General features: G+C 49.3%; 1 protein-coding gene across 1 annotated transcript; it reads left to right on the top strand.

The window, feature by feature from the left end:
- The first annotated feature begins 271 nt into the window (after nucleotides 1-271).
- On the top strand, nucleotides 272-19849 carry LOC118769686 (programmed cell death protein 4-like). The gene is made up of 12 exons (XM_036516943.1): nucleotides 272-478; nucleotides 629-721; nucleotides 8801-9103; nucleotides 9936-10033; nucleotides 11577-11690; nucleotides 12515-12736; nucleotides 14206-14303; nucleotides 14923-15037; nucleotides 17517-17624; nucleotides 18506-18616; nucleotides 18866-19005; nucleotides 19708-19849. The coding sequence occupies exons 2-12, from the start codon at nucleotides 685-687 to the stop codon at nucleotides 19757-19759; spliced, it is 1398 nt and encodes a 465-aa protein (XP_036372836.1). The 5' UTR covers nucleotides 272-478; nucleotides 629-684; the 3' UTR covers nucleotides 19760-19849.
- Nucleotides 19850-20862: the final 1013 nt, after the last annotated feature.

Here is a 20862-nt window from a genome sequence, read left to right as displayed (position 1 = left end):
ATAACACCATAACATGAACACTTCGCTCAACCGCTTTAAAGGTCAATAGATGCATTAATAATCGTAAAGCATTTTTCTGGAAAAGGTTTGATGCCCTCCCATGCTTGTATCTGATTGGTCTAAACGGAAGAGTCCCCGCCCCCCTTTCAGCCACTCCTCTTGCGCGTTTTCTCCATGTGATTCGTCGTGTGTACCAAAGTTAAAAACAGATTGTGTTTGTGTTTCAGACACTCTATGAACGTCCGCAAACAATTTTTTGGGTATAGATTAGTTTCTCTTAAAATTTCTTATTAATTACGCATCGTTTAATTTTCTCTTTCTGTATGTAGGTAAACAGGAATAGCCTACTGCAGGAGTAGCCCACTGTAGTTGCTTCCTTGGCTAGCGATTTTTGTTAATGTAAGATAGCTAACGTTACACAGCTAGTGCCAGCTATTGCAAAAAAAGGCAGGTAGCGAGCTCGCTGGTTACGATAAAGGTGAGATCCGTTATATTAAGCGAAATTGGTCGTTAAGTATTAAAATGCATGATAGGTACACATATTAATATAAAGCATATTTGATTTTTGGGCTGATGTTTGACACTCCAGACCGTGCAAGTCATGCTGTGCTTTATGTTGCCCTGACAGAAACCAGTATCGGGAAAAGCAAAAATTAAACGCTAAACAGACAGCGAACGCGAGAAATGGCGACCGAGGTGGAAGCGTGGAACGCACATGATGGTAAGTTTAATGAACTAGCTTGCTTGCGAACATTTGGTCATATCTGTATCTGTTGCTTGTTGGTTAGCCACACATGCTAGATACACAAGTGGGCAGTTAGCTATTTGCATGAGTGAAAAACCCACTCGACGCTCCGAATCAGCTTGCTAGCTAAGTATTATTGTTTTGGGGGTTGGGTGTAGCTAGTTTCTTGCAGACTGGCTCTCCCGAGCTTGTGCCACTACAGTCGGATGGTAGCTTAGCAAGTAAGCCAACTCTTCCAGATGGACTATAATATTTTTCATTTAGCTCTCTAGCAATGTTAAAAGTGACTTAATAGTGTTGTACTGGGTGGGTTTTTCTTGTGGAGGAGACACGTGCAGAGACATGCTCCAGTGTTTTAACTCTTTCCTGGTGGGGGGGGGGGGGGGGGGTCTATGTCATCTCGGTGATCCGTTCTAGCAACTTCTCCTTTCTGCAGGGGCTAACGGTAGTTATTGTGTGGCAAAACCCTTGAACACAGACGTAAACTGAGCCTCGGTTCTCATGTTTTTTGTCACTGTGCTGAACATGATATTGTGATGTGCTGTGTTAGTTTCATTTCCTTGTTTTTAAGCCAGTTGTGCGTTTGCCCAACGCTTATTTGCAGTCGTTTAGTTAAACATCCCAGCAGGAGTTTGCTATTAGGTTTTTTTGGTTTGTTTTCCTTTTTAAAGAATTACCTAGCAAACGGCTTTCTGTCCGGATCAGTACCTTTTTTCATTGTGAAAAATGCCTTTGTCCAGAGACACAGCGAAATGACGTAGCCGCTGAATTTTGTGTTGTGAGGTTGACCACGCCCCCTCAATGCAGGAACACAAACTGACACTGCAGATGAACAAAAAAAGTCATGCCAAATGTCTTTACTGAAAGCCAGAACACGAATCTCCCGTCTAGATAGGAGTTTCTGAATTTGAAAGGCACTTTGCGCGCAGGTGTAGTCAGAGACCAGCTTTAAATGCCCCCCTCCACGTGTCTTTGTCGTGCGTTTTGTAGTTTGAGAACATTCATGTAACATCGCCTTCGTGGCGACATTATTCCAATAGCGCCCTGTTTGAACCCGCACGGTCGCTGCTATATTGGTTCTGGGAACCCGTAGAGATTGGATCTGGATCCGACATCATTAGTGCTTATTTACGGAGTGACACTGACATTTATGAGCAACTAGCGAGCTAAGGTATGTGTAACAGGGGACCAGTTATGATTTCTTACGTAACCGGATGGCTTTGTTGGGGCTTGGCGTTACGTAACTGATGTATAGCTGTTATATGCGTGTTTGCTCGACTTGGACGGATTCATTCAGCTTCGTCTCAAACGCGATGTCGCCCGACTTGTCCTGTATTCCTAATGGCTTAGCTGCGGTCTAAAATTAGATTAAGACCAGAGGGAAGCAGCCGCACTATATTGTCTTCGCATCCCACTCCCTTTACTCGGTTAAAGCCACTGGTATGAGGTGTGGACGACAGAAAAAGGCGTGCAGGTCACCACTGGTCTCCCTCCCGTGTTCAGTTGCACGGTGCTGCGTTCGCTCAATGGTGTGGTCAGTACTGCGGTTCAGGCATGAACGCCGATGGTCTTGCTTTAGCCAAGAGCAGAGCTCGCTGGATACACCGCCCCCCCGTGTGGTCTTGACGTGCAGTCAAAGACGCTTTTGTGTGGGCTGGGAGGAAGAAAAAAAACTCATCAGAAAATATACATGTGGGCTGTGGGCTTGATCAGAATGAGTTAACCCTTGTGTTGCCAGCAGCTGCAATGCCTTTTAAGGTATCAAATAAGCACCACGAATCGGTAAAAAGAAAGGGATTTCCAGCTGATGACGAGCCTTCCTTTTTCTGACTAACAGGCACTGTTATCAGAGTGCCAGTCGAAACCGCTAGGAAAGAATGTTTTGGTAGAGATAGGTGAAATTGGATGCTTGTTTTCACAAGTGGTCCGTTCACTTGCCATGTAATGCTGGTTCCTTTTGTGTCTTTTGTGTAGAAGCGCAGGCCTCCTTGGACAACAGTTTGGTTTGCCCATTGTGTGCCATAATTTTGTTATTTTGTTCCATGTAGAAGTTCAGAAGTTTAACATGTACTCCTCCACTGCGTCCCGGCAGTTAGTCACCAGAGGAAGGATGGAACTTATCTGGTGTGGGGGAAAGAACACAAACACGTCTGCACTGTGAAAATTTGGTTCCTCCGATGGTGAACTTTTTAGGAAGTGGAAATATGAAAGCACTACAGGATGTACACAGCTCCTTTAAAATATTCTTTGCTTAATTTGGTTTCTTTACGTACAAGATATTATTAAAATGTCTGGAAATTGTCTGTGTCAGAATTCCAAATCTTTTTCTAACCACCCAAGAAATGGTTTAAAACACATACTTCAAACCTGATCCAGCATTGAGTATAAAGGTAGGTGGTATTACACAGGCTGTGGAGGTATTTCACACATTTATACATCTTTATTGCATAAAACTAATTTTAGTGAAGCTGAGAGGTTCCAAACACACAACACCTCATGGCAAAACCTTGCAGCCTTAGGCAGACCTACTTTCCCCTCTGCTCTGGGGCTTCCAGCTCCTGTTGTGGAAACCACCCTTGACAATGAGCCATTATGGCTCCAACAGTCAGCCATTGTGGCTCAAACACTAATCAGCTTCTTGACATGCCCTGCTCTAGAGCCAGGTGCTTAACTGCACTGGGTGGTTGGTGTGTGAACTTTAAGCACTGTGACACAGATGTACGTGGTAGCGAATCGCAGCAGTCCAGAAAGATCTGCTTGACTGCAGTTCAGCATGTTGCAACCCAGACATGTCTACATGCTAGCAGGTCACACACTGCAGACTAGGCAAATCGTGCATGATATTGAGCCTGCAGGTCGACCCACTGTGGCACTGGGTCAGTCTTGAGTGCTGAGTGACAGCCATGCTCCACTTTCCTACAGTGTGGTAGTCCCCTCTCTAAATAGGCTAAATACCCCTGGGGGTCACCTCAAGCTCGGTGGTGGTGGTGACCATATTCTCATATTGTTGCTAATGACATAAGTCACTCACTGTGACCTGGATTCACGGCCAGCTTTAAGAGGGAAATCCTGTCCTCCTAATTGTCTTGGGTTTTGTTGATCTGTCTCCCCATGGTTACGCGGCGGGTGTTTGTGCGAGAGGAGCTAAGAGTGAGGGTAATCTTTCCTCTGGGCGCCGCCCGGGAGTCTGCGTGGCCAGGATTAACAGCACAACAGAAGGGGCACGTCTGTGATTATTGCAGGAACCCGGAGGAAGTTGCGACAGCAACACCCCCCCCCCCCCCCCCAAAAAAAAAAAAAAAAAATCAAAAAAGAAAGAAAGTAAAAAAACAAAGCTTTTCTCCTCTTTGGGTCCCTTGAGTTGTTGGAGAATGTAAAGACTTTTTGTTTCTGCATACTAAGAGACACTTCTACCTGCGGTGTGATGCACTGTGTGTTGCTTTGCTGGTTAGTAAGACTTGTCTTGGCTGTGGTGTGAGAAGCTGTCTGAAATGAGTCACTTGGTGATGTTTTGGTTTTTGCAGGGATTGTGGAGTAAGCAGGGGGCGGGGGGGGGGGGGGGGGGTAGTTGTGATTAGAGAACTGTGTGATATGAGAGAGAATAGGACTGATGAGAAGCTTGAGGCCTGTGTTTATGTGGTTAAAATCAGAGAGAGCTGCTGCTTGTATTTCTCAGAAAGCAGCAGAAGTCTGTGGTTTTATGTGTGTGTGTGTGTGTGTGTGTGTATGTGCATCTATGTGTGTATGTTTGTGTGTGTCCGTGACATGATTTTTGTTAACCAACAGTTTCCCTACATTTACCGAATTTTGTAAGCTTTGTGTGTGTGAGTGTGTGTGTGTGTGTGTCCCTACAGAAGTGTTGTCTGCCTTCCTCTGCTGTGTTTCAGCTGTGTGCCAGAGTTCAAGTGGCAGGTTAGGGAAAGTCATTGTTTTGTTGATTCAAACCATTGTTTCATCTTCCTGGCAGGTGCTGGACTCCTGTGTTTGTACATTGTCAGACTAGTCTCATTAGTGCCCAGTGTGCACCCGTCAGAATATAAGAGTGTGTGGTTATCAGGGGTTTGTTCTGAACAGCTTGTGGAACATTGAAGAATATTTTTACAGTTGGTAAGGGCTGATCTCTACAAACAGATATGATTAAGTGTTTACCATCTGCTCACGGCTGTTTCTTTTTTTTTTTTTTAAGTCAATTACATCAAACGCACCAGAGTTAATCCACAGCTACTTCGTTCCAAACCACAGCCACACTGCAGCTGATGGGTAAACATTTAAATGCTTAAGGCGTTGCTGGGGAAAAAAAAGGTGTGGTTGAAAGTTGGTAACTGGGCAGGACAGTGCTGATATCTGGCTGGTTCCGTACCCAGATACACCCGGATACGTCTTCTTTGTGTCTCACTCATACAGGAAATGTAAAGGTTAGTCTCCTCAGATCTGGCAGGAAGAGTCAGTCTGGTGGAAATAAAGACATGGGGCAGTGTGATATACTGGATGCTCAGAAGAGCAGCCCTTCATCCTAACCTTGACTGTACTATTTAACTGTCAAGACTTAGAAATTCAAACCGTGAATGTGACACATCTCTCATAAATGAACTGTAAATCTGTGAAGTTTTCATTACACAAAGGCCTGTACACTTTTTGTCAGTGTAAAATAATTATGAATGGCTCTAGTGAAACCTGCTGGTATCAGTATTCATCTCGCCCCGCTGAATGATCCCTTCTGAACAGTGAGAGTTCAGTAGGTAAAAAGTTTAGTAACATCACAAGGCTTTTTGGTCACAGAAAAGCTGCTGTGAGCACTTTCCTTTGTTCTAGGAAGAAGCAAGCATTGAATAAATGTTCTTATAAAGTAGTGTGTTTATAAAAAGTCATTGGTAGATGTGAGGTGGTTGTGCTGACAAGGCCAGCACTGCCTGAAGGTGGTTGTTATGGTTTTGTTGCCTGATTACTAACTGTGTGTATAATCTGCGGTAATTCAGTCTGCCCCACCCTACCAGTGCCTACTGTGCACTTGTCTGAGATAGGCATGCACAGACTGCAGTGGGGACCATTGCTTGGTACTCACCTGTAAACTGAAACTCAAGTTGTCCCAGTAAATATGCATAATTTGCACACTATGCAAGTTGCTGTGGATAAGAGAGTCAGAAACAAATGTCATGTAAACCTAACGTTCGCTGTTCACTGGACCGTTGCGTTAGCGGTTTAGCGCAGACACCTCTTGAATCTTAATGTGCTGGCGTGGGAGTGGCCGGCCTTTGGGTGTCTGTCACACGAGGCGTGGCGTAGCCAGGCCCCGGGAGGGAACAGCCTGGAATCCTGCTTGTTGACACAGGAAGCCATTTTGGTGCATTCTGTCCTGCGCTACACCCCCCCGGTCAGGTTACACAGCGCTCATCCCAAACACAGCGCCTCCTGGAGAGGCCCGCTGAAACTGATCCAGGATCAGTGGAAAGGCACAGAAACCAGAGCAGAGGGGCTGTGTTCCTCTGAAGACTCGTGGGTCAGGATGGAATGCAGGGGCTGTAGTTTCTGCAGGTGGGGGCCAGCGGTGGATGGGGGGGGGGGTATTCATTACTCTCTGACATTCCTGCCGTTCCACACATGTGGGGGGTGTCATGTGATCCAGACAGCTCCCACACTGCCTTATGTGGTAACCCTCCCAGAGTGCTGCCGATAGGGCCAACCGTGTTCTCTCCCTGTGAGAGGGCCAGACGCCCCTCCTGCTGGTCCCACCTGTATTTCAGGTGCCATTTTTTGGGTCAGTGCAGCACCCGGGACTGGTGTCCGTGATTGCTTATCAGAAACGGAAAAGAAAAAACAATCAATTCCTGCACACTGATGTGTTAAATTCTCATTGCAGTCAACAAATGGAATTTCAGGACCTAGATGCTTGAAAAGTAGCACCATCTTACTCTACTGGTGTTTATATCAGGAGGACATAGAGGGTTGAGGTTTCATGGTGGTAATTCTGGCTCTGATCAGTAACCCCCACGTGTGCCGCGAACGTGCACCCGGCTGTCGGGATTCCCTGAGCGAATGGAATGTCCCGACCGCTGGGAGACTGTGTTTCTGTCCTCCTGGTCGTCTGCTGTGTCGGTGCGTTGATGTGTTGCTCAGGGACGCTGGGACTCAGGAGGTCTGGCCGCTTGTGGTGAACAGCGCCGTGACCGTTACAGCGTGAGGTCTGAGGAGCGAGCTGGTCGTGAGAGACCAGACAAGGCTCTGAGGCGTAGCTGAGAGCACTACACCCTGCGTGATTGGCTTTTCACTTATCACCATGTGTTTATCCTTCTCCAGGTGTGAAGAGTTAGGCAGTGCAGTTGTTTGAAATGTCTTGAGTCTTGGTTCTGGCGACTGTGGAGATTTTAAATGGAATCACATATCAGTATATTTTCACTTATGAGAATGCTTGCGTATGTATTCAGCTGTTTATAGCTTTACCGCAAAGACGGAGCTACGGACCGTTTACTGTAAGCCCTGAAGTGTGCCAGTGTCTTCCCCCAGCTGTTTCTCCAGCTGCTTAAGTGTTTTCCCCCCCAATGTTAGCTCTCCTGGGCGGCGTCTCAGCCCTCTTTTTAGCATCTCTCCTTTAAAGGACTGAGTCTTAATCAGGCACTCAGATTGGATTCGAATGAGCACACGTAATTGAGACAGGAAAAACTCAATGTTCGATCCGAACTCATACCACAGTGATGTTTTATATTTGCACTCGGCGAATGCCTCACCCTGTTACCGAGTTGTGTTGGCTCACGTTATCCGAGTAAGGTTGACGCAAGATGTTCTTTCTGTCAGTTTGACAAACGTTATCTCATCAGTGCCACCTATAACGGCAAACTGAAGCAGTCTTATCACATCCAGGCCACTTTGCATGGCTGTAGGGTGGTGTGGGGGGGAACGGTTTTCACTTATTGTAAACATTCACGATAACATGCTAAGACAGTAGAAAGGTTGGTATGGGTGACGAGGAATGTCAGTTTGTTTATCTGAGATAAGGCAAGTCCTTACCCTCAGTAGCATATGCAATTCATGTGATCTGAATTGACTGTATAAAACGATGCAATAACGCCTATGTCTGTATGCTCTTTCCTGCTTGGGCACTAGTCTCCAAACAGTTGCATCATGTTTTGTATATGGATAGGTTGTAGAAACAGTAGGACTATAAGTGGCTGTATGTTTGTAGGTTATAGCTGGTTATTAGATCTCCTAATGTGTGAAAGCTCTCTCTGCTCTGGGACATGGTTCGTATGGGGCCCACTGGGAACCGTAACATTAGCCTACAAGGGAAAGCTTTGCATGCTGTTACTCTGTGTTATCCGTGCGTGCGTGCATGCGTGCATGTGTGTGTGTGCATGCTTGCACATGTGCATGTGGTGTGTGTGTATGTCTGTGTACGTGCTTGCGAGCATGTGTTGATGAGAGGAGGGTACACTAATCCATTTCAGTCCTTTATGGGGTTTATTCCGTGTTGAGCGGAGTTCAGAGATTTATTTAAAAACGCAAGTGCTGTGTGTGTCATGTAAAGCGTATGTAAACATGTATTTCATTCTACACGGCGGTTTGAAGTCTAAAGACTCAAAGCTGAATGCCTTTTCTGGGTTTTCTTGTTTCTGATGCAGAAGTATGCTATCTGACCACTTTCTGTGAGCTGTTATGACATATGTCATTGTACAACTTACAAACAACACCTTGGGGTTTTTTTTTTCCAGGACGTCTAACAGTGAAGTCCCTCTCACTTGAAATGAGCGCAATAATAATTATGGCATTGTCAGTCAGAGTAAGGAATGAGGATGTGCGAATGAGAAAGAAGAGACTGAACCACTAGTCCTTTCCCTTGTGAACCTGGAAAGTTCAGAGCTGTTCTGTTTTGAGTCACTGGGTGGGTTTTGAAAGTCCCTCCATGGTGATGATGTCATCGTCGTCAGACACGGGGCAGCTGCAGGCCACAATGTATTTGGCGTGTGCGTGCCTGTGTGTGTGTGAGAGTGTAGTATAACAATGCAGGGTTTTGTCAGTACACAGCGTGTGCGTCCACTGACCCCCAGTCCCCCCCCCCCACAGGCGTGTTCTCCTTCGAGAGTGGGCTGGGGGAGGAGGCGGGCAGCTACAGCGACGAGGGGGAGGAGCTGAACGAGGTGGCGGCCAACGGGAGCTGGACGCCGCAGGAGAAGGCCCTCCACGAGGCGCGGCTGAAGGCCAAGGCCAGACGCCGCCTGCGTCGCACCTCCTCCCGCGACTCCGCCCGCGAGTCGCTCTCCGAGGCCCCCGGCGACGCCGGCGCCGACCCGCACAGCCCCAAGGGCAAGATCAACGGCCATGATCGCAAGTCTCGGATGGGCAAGGGGCGGGGCCTGCCCAAAAAAGGTCTGCATTAGCCACACCCCCCTCCACTGTAACCAGCTTCATACAAAACAAAGGGATCGTGCGAGAGTGAAAGTTCAGTTCATATCTGATGTGTGTCCTAACGGTGATGAGCACGGTTCTATTTCAGTTTTTAACTATGTGACAATAACAATGAACCATGATGTAACAATGAACTCTGAAATTTAAAAATACCCTTTCTGATGAGGTAATGACATCATTGGATTGGTTACTGCACACCCTTTTCTTTCCCAGTCTGAACTACTTGCACCTTACGGCTGGAAAACTCACAGCAAAGGGAGTAAAAGGAGTTCTGCTCTGTGACAGTCTCCACTGTACAAATGCGCCGTAACAAATTAAATTCGATTGAGCGATTGATTGATTGATTAAGTCACCTTGGGATTCAGTGACCATTAGCAGCCCTGGTTTACAGTAGTGTCCTCAGCACCACCTCCCCGTTCCTCTAATCTAATTGAATCTGCTTCTGATTGATACAGTGGTATTAATAATGTCCAATAACTGGGGTTTCTCTGCTGATAAAGAGCTTGTGAAGCCATTATTGCATTGTGCTGCTGTTGAAAGTTTCCTGCACTGAAATCTCACACTAACTTGTTTAAATGTACTCTGTTGCTGTAGCTTCTTAGACACATGCAAAAGAAAAAAAATGTGTTTTGCACGCTGAAACCAGATGTCAGTTGGTCAAACAGAGCCGTTACCTGAGTGCACATGCTAGGAACTGTGGCAGGCGTGGGTGTTCTCTTTCTGTGTGATGTCATAAAGGCCGACCCACGCCATTGGGGCTGGCAAAAGAAGGTTTTTCTATGTCTCCATTCAGGTGGAGCTGGTGGGAAAGGGGTGTGGGGCGTGGCGGGGCAGGTCTATGAGGTGGAGGAGCCCGACATCAGGGACCCCAACTACGACGAGTCTTCCCAGGTGAGCGAGAAGCCCAGGTGAGGGTAACGTGAAGAGGTGTGGCCAAAGAAAGCCCTCTGCACTTGGGTGACCGTGTCCCTGTGTGTAGCCGTTGGTCATGGTGGGTGGTTTGCGGCTGTGGTTTTCATGGGTGTGTACGGAGCATTTGTGCTGATCTTCCGGAGAGAAAGTTGAGAGCATGTCCAAACCAGTCGGGATGTCAATCAAGTGATTGCTAAGGTATGAGCCTCGGCCTATCTCCTGACTGTCGGGAGCGCTTCAGCTTTCCCTCTGTGTCGTGTGTTTCTGAGTGATTCTGACAGACAGTGTTTCCCAAGCGCTCCTGTTCCAGGGCAAAGCTGTGGAACACTAGCACGGAAATGAAGAATTCTCACGCAACCAACAAACCCACAAATACGAAACACACACAGAGAGGGGTGTGTAGCTTATATTTTACAGAGAAAACACCATTTAGCCAGTAGTCAGTTCTCAACTGCAGGTGAAGCTGCTGTCTTTTTCTGTCCTGGCACCAGTTCATTTGCAGACCTGAACAGATGACCTGAACAGATACTGGAACTCTGTGTCTGTTGATGCTATTCTATACAGCTGGATACTGAGTTTTGCACCTTACAGCTGCAACAGCAGTGCCCCACTCTGGCAGCCTTTGGGTTACAGGCTTTGCTCCTTAACCACCACACCACACTGCTCCTCTCTGTTAGCACGTTAGCATGTTAGCCCAGTTAGCATGCAGGGTCAGCTCAGCCCCGGTCTGGAGCAGGTAGGGGCCAGCCTGTTTGCTGAAGGTTTTCCCCTGTGGAAGATTACTCAACAAAGTGGCAGCAAAACAGGATGATCGGAGAAGTGAGTCATGGCAGCGCCGCGGGAGGGAACCTCCTCTGCTCGCCGATTTTTCCCTCTCAGGACTCCGTGTTCGTTCGCCAGCTCGGAACAATAGCGGCCCCGCTTCCCCTTCAGCTTCCTGCGCTGGTTTGGCCGCAGAGGAGCCTGGGACGGCTGCTGCTCCTTCTCCCCGTCAGCTCTGTCTTCTCCCCATCGATAGAGCCGTTCCGTGCCCTGCGGAGATCCTTCCTACTTTCAGGCGTCTTCCCTCAATCCACTTTTACACGTCTGCCATGAAATAGCTTTGTGGTATCCTGTACAGTGTCTTATTTGTCCAGTTTCTCCTTTTTCTTTCTATAGTAGTGGTGTAATATTTGTGTCTTTTAACCCCAGATACCTCTGTATTATTGCACTGCTGGATGTCTTTGTGCTGCTGTTCCTGTTACCCGTGCAGGCACTACAGATGAAATATAGCTTTATAGCTAATTCTGGGACAGTCAGTTGCTTGCCCTATGAAATAAATAAATTAAATAAACTGTTAAGATATTATATACATTGAAATCAACTTGTGAACAGTGACTGCGGTGATGTTCAAAAATCAGATGCCGCAGAGAGAGACGGAAAAACGCCCTCGGTCATATCCATTTCTGTCCGTCGACCCCCCCCCCCCCCCCCCCCCCCCGTCTGACCCGTGACCCGTGACCCTCCATGTCTCGGTTTGCAGGGAGACACGGTTTACGCCACCGTGGTGCCCGAACTGGACGAGGGTGAGCTGGAGAAGACCGTCAACCCCATCGTGCAGGAGTACTTTGAGCACGGAGACACGAAGGAGGTACAGGTGGGTTTCCCTCAGAGACAGAGGCAGGACCTTCTTACGTTACATTATTAATGTTCTTCTCCAGGGGGAAGGACAGCTCTTAGAGTTTTCCTTACACATTTATACAGCTGGATATTTTTTGAAGCAGAGCAGGCTAAGTTTCTTGGTCGACAGCAAAATGGCTCTGCCCCGCTGGGGAATTTAACCGCTGCACCTCACCGCCACCACAGAAAAATCCCAAAAATCTGGCCTCCCAGCCAGCCCATGTTGGTGTGATGCAGGCGGAGCCAGGAATGTGACAGTGTGCGTTCTCTGGATGTCCCGTCTACATATGCTCATATCCCCCCTCTGTGCAGTGGTTTATCCTTTATTTTACCCCTGCCTCCAATCTTATGAGCCTCGTTGTACCAACTGTTACGTACTGGCATGTAATGCTCTTTGAGGACAGTGTGCTTGTGGCAGCCATTTTTAAACGCCTCAAGGCACAGGTCAGTCAGACCTGTTCTAGAATGCACCGCTCCAGGTGAAGTGTCATCGAAGGCAGGTTCAGACAGCCGCTCCTGAACCTGCCTTTCAAACGCGTCAATGAAACAAGGATGCAAAGGGCCACAGGCACCTGATGGAGAGGTCTGACCTGTTTTAGAGTTGAACTGACGGTTCAAGGCTGGATGCGTGGAGCTTCCAAAAGGCCTCGCTGCTGTGCCTTGGGATGGTCAGAAGGCCTCTGTGAAGTTCTCTGAGGTCACATGGTCTGGCTCGTCCTGCACCCTGTGGGAGAGTGACCCCCCCCCCCCCCCCCTCCTCTGACTGTGTGCATTTCCGTGGCGATGTGGCCCCGCTTCCAGATGCTGCTGAAGGAGCTGAACCTTGGCCATAAGAAGTACGAGTTCTCCTCGCTGGCGGTGTCCCTGTCCCTGGAGGGGAAGGCCAGCCATCGCGAGCTGACCTCACGGCTACTGTCGGACCTGGCCGGCAGGGTGCTGTCCCAGGACGACATGGCGCGCGCCTTCGACAAGACGCTGAAGGACCTGCCGGACCTCATCCTGGACACACCTGACGCCCCACAGGTAAAGCAATAAAGGAATTTGCTCAGGGAATCATTTTCTGGTTATCTCCAGTATTGGCCCTGGGTTTTCTGGTGTTAGATTCTCCACTTTGCTACATGTAAAACCCTGGCATATATGACAATGGTAAGATGGGGGATTAGCATAGAGTAGAGTGATAGAGTTGTTCTTATTGGAAAGGTCTGAAATGTGTTCAGTGATAGGCATTTCAGAGCCCTTATTTACCTGCTGATCTGATACACGCAGCCTTCCTCTGCGGCAGTGTGGGGAACTGGCTCTGGTTCGGGGAGTCAGACTCCTCTTCTCCTGGGTCTGAACAGTGTTGTCATGCGTCTGCGCTCCCTCTGAGGTGCACTGTAAGCCAACGACACCTGGTGGGGATCAGCAAGGGTCTCCCCAAACAGGGTACTCAGTCAGCAGCCATGGCTTTGGGAAGAGGCAGCTGTTTGAACAGTGTCGGCCTCAGCAGCGAATGTAAATATTTTTTACAGTCCGCAGGCCTGGCCTTGGGTATACAGTCCCACGGCTAAATACAGTAGCAATGTGTGACATTCCCTCCTGAAGTGTACAGGCCTTGAACCCTCAGGAGTGGAGTGGTGAAGAAATGGCCTTTTCCCTTGTGTGTGGTAAGGTTAATTAACCTGCGGTGCCCACCCGTATTTGAAAGGTGGATTCCCTGCTATGCCTTAGCCAAGCTCACCTGCACAGGGGTGTGTAGTGTATTTACTGTTGCTACAAAGTGGATGAACAAGGTGGCCACTGAGGTAGGCAGTGAGGAGGTTACCATTCACCTCCTCCCCTCAGGTACTCAGCAGTGAGGAGGTCACCATTCACCTCCTCCCCTCAGGTACTCGGCAGTGAGGAGGTTACCATTCACCTCCTCCCCTCAGGTACTCAGCAGTGAGGAGGTTACCATTCACCTCCTCCCCTCAGGTACTCAGACATTGTGTGGTCTGTCTCTCTGCGCTCCCCACTGACCAGTGATGGAGATGGGGAGAAGGGTCAGGCTCATGGACCAATCAGTGCTTCTGTTCACCCCCCCCCCCTCCCACAAAATCCCCCCACCCCCACCTCATCACCCTGTCATCTCACTCCCGTTTCCACGGAGACGGCGGTGAGTGAGGAGTGAGAGTTCTCGCAGTCACACTGACTCAGTTTCAGCGTCATTAAAATGCGCACTGAGAAGGAAAAAAAACACACACACACACTTCCCCACGCTGTCCACTAACGAGCGGCGATTACAAATGCAGAGAGCTTCCACCTCGGTGCCGCTGGCAGCGTGAGGCCAGAGATTTGGCGTTTCCGCGCCGCGAGCAGGTACGCGCTTACACAAGCGGCGGCGCTTATGTAACAATCCCGCTGTGTTCGTGGAGCTTGGCGGTTTCATGCGGCAGCCTTTAGCAGTGTTTAGTTGCGCGCAGCTCTGACGCAGAGTGCTGGCCGCCGGCCGCCTCTCCCTGCTGTCTCTGCAGATGCTGGGTCAGTTCATCGCACGGGCCATCGCTGACCACGCCCTCCCTATGGGCTTCCTGGGCCGCTACAAGGGCAGGGTGGACTGCGATCACGCCAGGTGAGGGTGGGGCAGGGGACAGTTCACACCTCTAACTTCACAAAGGTCCCACAAACACTACAGCCCTTTCCCGTGGGCCGTTAGTGATAGATTGTTGGTGAAGAGTTCGTTATCATTAGGTAAGAGTTGTGTATGTATACACACTGTCTCATAACCTAAAAATATGTGAAAATTAAACATACCGGCTGGAGATGCATTCAAGGTTGCCATATCTCCTTCAAAACTGAGCGCAATTGTATGTCAGAAGTGTAGAAGTCTGGTCGGTCAAGGTGAACCAGTTTGGCTCTGCCAGATATGAAAACCCTGACATTCTCAGTCTGTTCAGATGGACTGTAATGCCCAGATAATTACTGTAACATTCTCACTCTGCTCAGATGGACTGTGATGCCCAGATAATTACTGTAACACTCTCAGTCTGCTCAGATGGACTGTGATGCCCAAATAATTACTGTAACACTCTCAGTCTGCTCAGATGGACTGTGATGCCCAGATAATTACTGTAACACTCTCAGTCTGCTCAGATGGACTGTGATGCCCAAATAATTACTGTAACATTCTCAGTCTGCTCAGATGTTCAGCAGTGCTGTAATGCCTCTCATGTAATGGTGCTCTCCCTCAGGGCGGCGCTTGACCGGGCAGCTGTGTTGCTGTCCATGAAGAGAGAGATGGTGCGATTGGACAACGTCTGGGGCGTGGGCGGCGGCCAGAGACCTGTCAGGCACCTCATCAAAGAGGTAAGAGCGGGTGGGGACAGGCTGTACTGAACTAATGCTTACTTAAGTTTAATATTTCCGCGGTTTATTTTTTTTTCCTGTGAAGGAAGGAGCCGAGAGTGCATGTTGCCCTGGGGGTGAACGGGTTCACACTCACCTTGTCTACAGGGTTAGGGTTTTGTGGTAACGGGGGTGAACTGAGTCTCTCGCTGCTGGTTTGGCCGATCCCCCCGGCTCAGTGTGAGGCCTGTGTGACAGAGTTCTGCTCTTATGAGTACAGCCAGGAGCCAGCAAACAGGCCCGCAGGCCAGCTGGCGGGTCAGTACAGCCCTCTCTGGCTCTCCTCTCTGGCTCTCCTCTCTGTCTCTCCTCTCTGGTTCTACTCTCTGCCTCTCCTCTCTGTCTCTCCTCACTGCCTCTCCTCTCCGTCTCTCCTCACTGCCTCTCCTCTCTGTCTCTCCTCTCTGCCTCTCCTCTCCGTCTCTCCTCTCTGCCTCTCCTCTCTGGCTCTCCTCTCCGTCTCTCCTCACTGCCTCTCCTCTCTGTCTCTCCTCTCTGCCTCTCCTCTCTGGCTCTCCTCTCCGTCTCTCCTCACTGCCTCTCCTCTCTGTCTCTCCTCTCTGCCTCTCCTCTCTGTCTCTCCTCTCTGCCTCTCTTCTCTGTCTCTCCTCTCTGTCTCTCCTCTCTGGCTCTCCTCTCTGGCTCTCCTCTCCGTCTCTCCTCTCTGGGCTCTCTGGTCCTGGGATGGAAAGCATGTGCCAAAGACTTGTATTAAATCAGCATTTATGCTTAAGTTTTTGGACCATTTGTCCTTAAATTCGCTAAATAAATGCAAGTGTCAGAGTTAAGGACAAATGGTGACTGAATCCGAGGTGTTTTGCGATCTTACAAAGAAAGCACTGAAAGAGTCCCAGATTATGTACAGCCAGGTCCGCCGTCTCTTAGAGGCTGAAATAGAGTGCTGCCTGTGTGTGTGCGTGCGTGTGCGTGCGTGCGCGTGTGTGCGCGTGCGTGTGTGTGTGCGCGCGTGTGTGAGCGTGTTACTGTGTGTGGAGGACAGAGCCATAAGTCCACGCTCTTGCATAAACTGTGTGTCTGTGTGTCAGACTCCCTGCCAGGGTGATTTCCTGCCCGGCCGGCCACTGCTGGGGAGCGCAGGGCGCCCTGTCAAACCCCCATCCTGAGCGCACGGCTCTGGGATTGATTAAAGCGCCTGTGGTACGCGCTACCCAAAACCATTCAGCCTTTGAATCGGCCCGCACCGCCCGGCGGCTTTACTGCGTCGGTGTGGAAGCGAGCTGATGGTGTGTGCAGGAACGCTCTGCTGTGTGGTCCTCGCTGTGACCGCTCCGTCGTCCCAGCCAGTGAAGAGCTCGCAGGAGAAAGCGTGACAGTCCCTCTCGTTTCAGAGCTCGGAGGATTTCTCTCGTTTGTGGTGGAGTCAATCGGAGCTTCACACCATTCTCTTCAGCCCACGGCATTAAAGAGCCCTGTGTAGCCCATAAAGACCGGCTGCAAGACTGAGGCTAACCACTGGTCAGGCTGATCGCAAACGATCTGGGTCAATTTACATTAGTGAATAGCCCTCAAGCACCCCTGGGTCCTGTTTGATTGCATGTACATTTACCAGAGTGACTTGCATAGTTTGCATATAGACCGTTTATGCTGCATGTACTTGGAGGATGTGTAGTAAAGGAATTGTAGTTATGCAGCTCTCTCAAGGGTACAATGGCAGTGCCCCCACCTGGGAATCGAACTGGCAACACTTGGGTCGCAATCCCTGCTCTTTGCCTCTGTACCTTGTGTGTAAAAGGTCAAACACGTCCGATGAGGCCACCCCTAGGTCACCACCTTTCAGCTGAACGAGCGCTAGGAGGCTTGACTCCACTGAACGCCCAGCACATTCCCCTAGAAATAGCTTGTGGCGGTGTGTAAACAAGACCCTCTCCGGGAGGCCATCGGAGCCTCTGTGGAATTCCAGCACAGATAATAAGGCTCCTGGTACCATAACTGACCTTGTACCATGTACCTAGAGGAGACGGAACAAGGTTAAGAGTGTCTGTCCATACCAGCCGAAACGGAGGACGCATTATGGATGTTTGCTGACGTTGGCTCAGGGCTTGGAAGTTGATCAACCAGTTTTGAGAAGGAAAGGCTTGACAGCACAACCTGTGTTTATAATGCCGTACCTGTTCAGGCCCTTTCCTGAAAGCCCTGCCTGACGCAGAGGGTAGGGGGGAGAGAGTGAGCTGGGAATCAGCCCTCATGATTACTTTTCTTGGCTGGTGGCAGCAGGAAAGTTCGACTTGGTACAACAAGTTCCTGTCTGCTACCACAGACTGTGCTGATGCATCAGCATATGAAAGAGTCTTAAGACCCACACAGGAAGGAGGGTATTTCCTCTGCACGCCGATGCATATCTCAGGGGGGTTGGTTCCTAACGTGCGCTCTGTGTGTGTGTGTGTGTGTGTGTGTGTGTGTGTGTGTGTGTGTGTTTCAGATGAACCTACTGCTGAAGGAGTACCTCACCTCGGGCGAGGTGTCGGAGGCGGAGCATTGTCTGCGAGACCTCGAAGTCCCACACTTCCACCACGAACTCGTCTACGAGGTACAGGAGCCCCCACCACCCCGCAAGACACAGCCAATCACCATCCATGTGGCCGGTGATGACTGTGCTTTCAACTGACATGATATATTCACAGCCACTGCAGCCAGATCCTGCAGATGCATTGCAGGGACAGCTGGGTAATAATGAGCTCCGCTCCCTGAGGTTTCTGCATGCCTCTGTCACTTTGCATGGTTAAGAGCGTGATCGGCACGACTGGTTTATAAGGCTGGCTATATGAAGCAGGTGTGTCATGGCTGTTAGCCAAAGCTAACCAAGCTACCATCAATCAATAGGCGCTTACCATCCCTGCGGACATCCATTTGTCCCAAAACATTGTTTCTAAATAAGGATCTGCTTTTATTGACTTGCATAGCTTCTTTGTTTGACTATACATATTTACATTGCCAAATTTGGAGGTACTGTTGTCAGCGGAGAGCTGACAGACAACAAATCTGAACTTGAACATCACCTGATTGTGTTGGACATTGCAGTGGTTTTATGCAATACTGCCACCTGATGGTGAGAAAGGGGAGTGCGCCTAACACCCCAGACAAGCCCTCATTAAATCTAAATGTGAAGGGGGATTTTGAGAATTATACTGTTAAAAAAAAACGTAGATGGAACAAGACCTTAGCAGGCAGTTTTTGTTGATTACACCACCTGTACTTGTCTTTGCATCCTCTTGATGCCCCTAGAGGTGAACCCTACTGCGGGTTACTGTGGGAGCCACTCACAGGCAGTGACTGAGGGTGGAACAGCCTGTTTGAAGCTCTGCTTTTCCCTGTCACTGGCATAAATGGGCCACTCACTGAAAGGTTTTGCTCTTTGGCTCTGTGTGGAACCTCTCGGACTGAGCTCTCCTGTGTGTCTTGGTCCCACAGGCTGTTGTCATGGTTCTGGAGTCCAAAGGGGAGACGGCAGTCAAAATGATGGTGAAGCTCCTGCAGGCCTTCTGGAAGACAGGCCTCATCACCCTGGACCAGATGAACAGGGTAAGTACAGCAGTTAGCATGTTAGCTTATCATCCCTGCTAGGGCCTCTGAAAGGGACGCAGATTCTGTGCTTAAAACTGGAGTCAGACCCTCCCTGGAAATCTCAGTCTGGACAAGCTCACTCGACCAAGGGCTCAGGTGGCCAGGGGGAAACAGTGAAGTGTTTAGCAGGGAGTTGGGGAAAGGGGAGTAGAACGTACTTTGGAGTGTTTGTTTGTGAGGTTGATTTGTGTTGCCTGGATGTTCCAGGGTTTCCAGCGTGTTTACGAGGAGCTGCCCGAGATAAACTTGGATGTCCCCCACGCCCACACCATCCTAGAGAGCTTCGTGGACCTGTGCTACCAAGAGTCTGTCATCACCAAACAGCTGCGAGACGCCTGCCCCTCCAGGTCAGTAGGGGGCGACGCCCTCTCTGAGGCTTACTACACAAACCCGTCTTGATGGGTAAAAACCATCGGGAGCTGGGTAGCAACATACAGTAGTGGTTAGGAGCAGGGTTTGTAACCCAGAGGTTGCCAGTTCAATTCCCTGTTGGGGCATTGCTGGTACTGAACCTCTAATTGCCAGAAATATCCAGCAGTATAAGCAGATAACATAAGAATTGTAACCTGTGTTAGTCACTCAGAAAAAGAGTGTTGGTAAGTGTAAATCTAAGTGTCCTCTTGGCGCAAAGGTTGCAGGTATGATTCCCATGTGGGGTACTCAGGAGTAAGGAGCCTAACCTAAGCTGCCACAATAAATACTCAGCTGTGAAATATGAGACACTATGCATAAGGGCATCTGCAACGCAAGTTCTGGGCCTGGGATTTGAGAAGGCAACATTCTGGTGGCCAGTCCAGTTCCATAAATACACTGTCATCAATGTAATATAAATGATGGTGGTGATATCATTTCATTCATGTCTGTATTTATTGTATAGTAATGAGTACTGCCTATAAATATTTTTTTCACACAATGTGCTTGTTAGTTTTTTTCCATAAATAAGTTCACACTCATGGTCATGAACCCTTCTTAGATATTTTTCTTCACTGTCCTTATAACGCATCCATGAATATTAACTCTGCATTTACCGTGTTTTTTTTTTCCACCAGGGGGCGCAAACGCTTTGTGAGCGAGGGCGATGGAGGCCTGATTAAGAACTAGAGAAGAACAGCGGCACACTGGTGTCCCCCCCCTCTTCCTCTTCTCCTAGGTGTCCCTAGCCCCCTCCCCCCACCCTGGCCTTCCATCAGCCCCCCCCCCCCTTCCCCCGACTCACAGCGTCACCTCAGGTCATCAGGCTCATCGAAGGGCACTGGATTGGGGGGGGGGGGGTGAACACTTCAGGGTTTTATGTTCCAGAGGGGTTTTGAGTTGGAGTTCTCTTGGCTGTCACCTGAATTTTTTTTTTTTTGAGTCCCATCCAGAGAGCACTTGTACAGAGAGCATGGGGGGTTGGAGTTGAGGGATGGGGGAGGGGGGGATGGGGGGGACAGGGTCCGAGGGCTCGGTGATGCTGCTTTCCTGCACCTTGAGCGTTCTCGTCTTTGTCTTCTGCGCTGCATGTGTTAAAGGTTATGAAGCTCTTACGTAAAAAACTCAAAATCCCGCCAACACCAAACCCTTTTGTAAATCACTCGGTTGATTGGTCAGTTTGAGCCGAATCGGTTGGTTGTAGCGGTGTTTCTGGTCCAGTGGCCTTTGTTTCCATTTCCCCCCTGCACAGCGGTGAGTCTCATTCCCTCTCAGACCTCTGTGTCTCCCCTGCTGTTTCTGTGGTTCATGGCCAATCCCTGTCTGCTAATCTCACACTGTCACAAGGCCCAAGCTCTGTGTGGCCTCTCCGCTTACACAGCCGCAGTGCTTCCAGGCTGCCTCTAGGAGGCAGGATTCAGCACAGGTTCTGTGTTTCACTTCTGAATCCACTAATGCTGTCGGCGGTCTGAAAATGACAAGGAGGAGAGAGTTAGAGCATAAGACTGATGACCAGCTACCTGATTGGCCAAATCCGTTACCCACAAGCAGATAAAACCGGGCTCAGATTCAGTCCAACCGCAAATGTCGTTTTCCTTCATTTTTCATTGTGGAAGGAAGTGATTTTTTTTTGTTACGAGCACAATGTTGTGTAGTCCCTGAGAAGTAATATAGAGAATAAAAAGGCGATGAGGACATTTGATGCGGCACTCGTTATGACAGATGATTTTCCCGTCTGTAAGGACTGCTCATTTGATTCCTCTCGCTCAGAGATAAGGCAAAGATCAGGGGAA

This window comes from Megalops cyprinoides, chromosome 22 (genome assembly GCF_013368585.1).
Source record: "Megalops cyprinoides isolate fMegCyp1 chromosome 22, fMegCyp1.pri, whole genome shotgun sequence".
NCBI lineage: Eukaryota > Metazoa > Chordata > Actinopteri > Elopiformes > Megalopidae > Megalops > Megalops cyprinoides.
The sequence above is the reverse complement of the archived record's forward strand: the minus strand, read 5'-3'. Positions and strand labels throughout refer to the sequence as shown.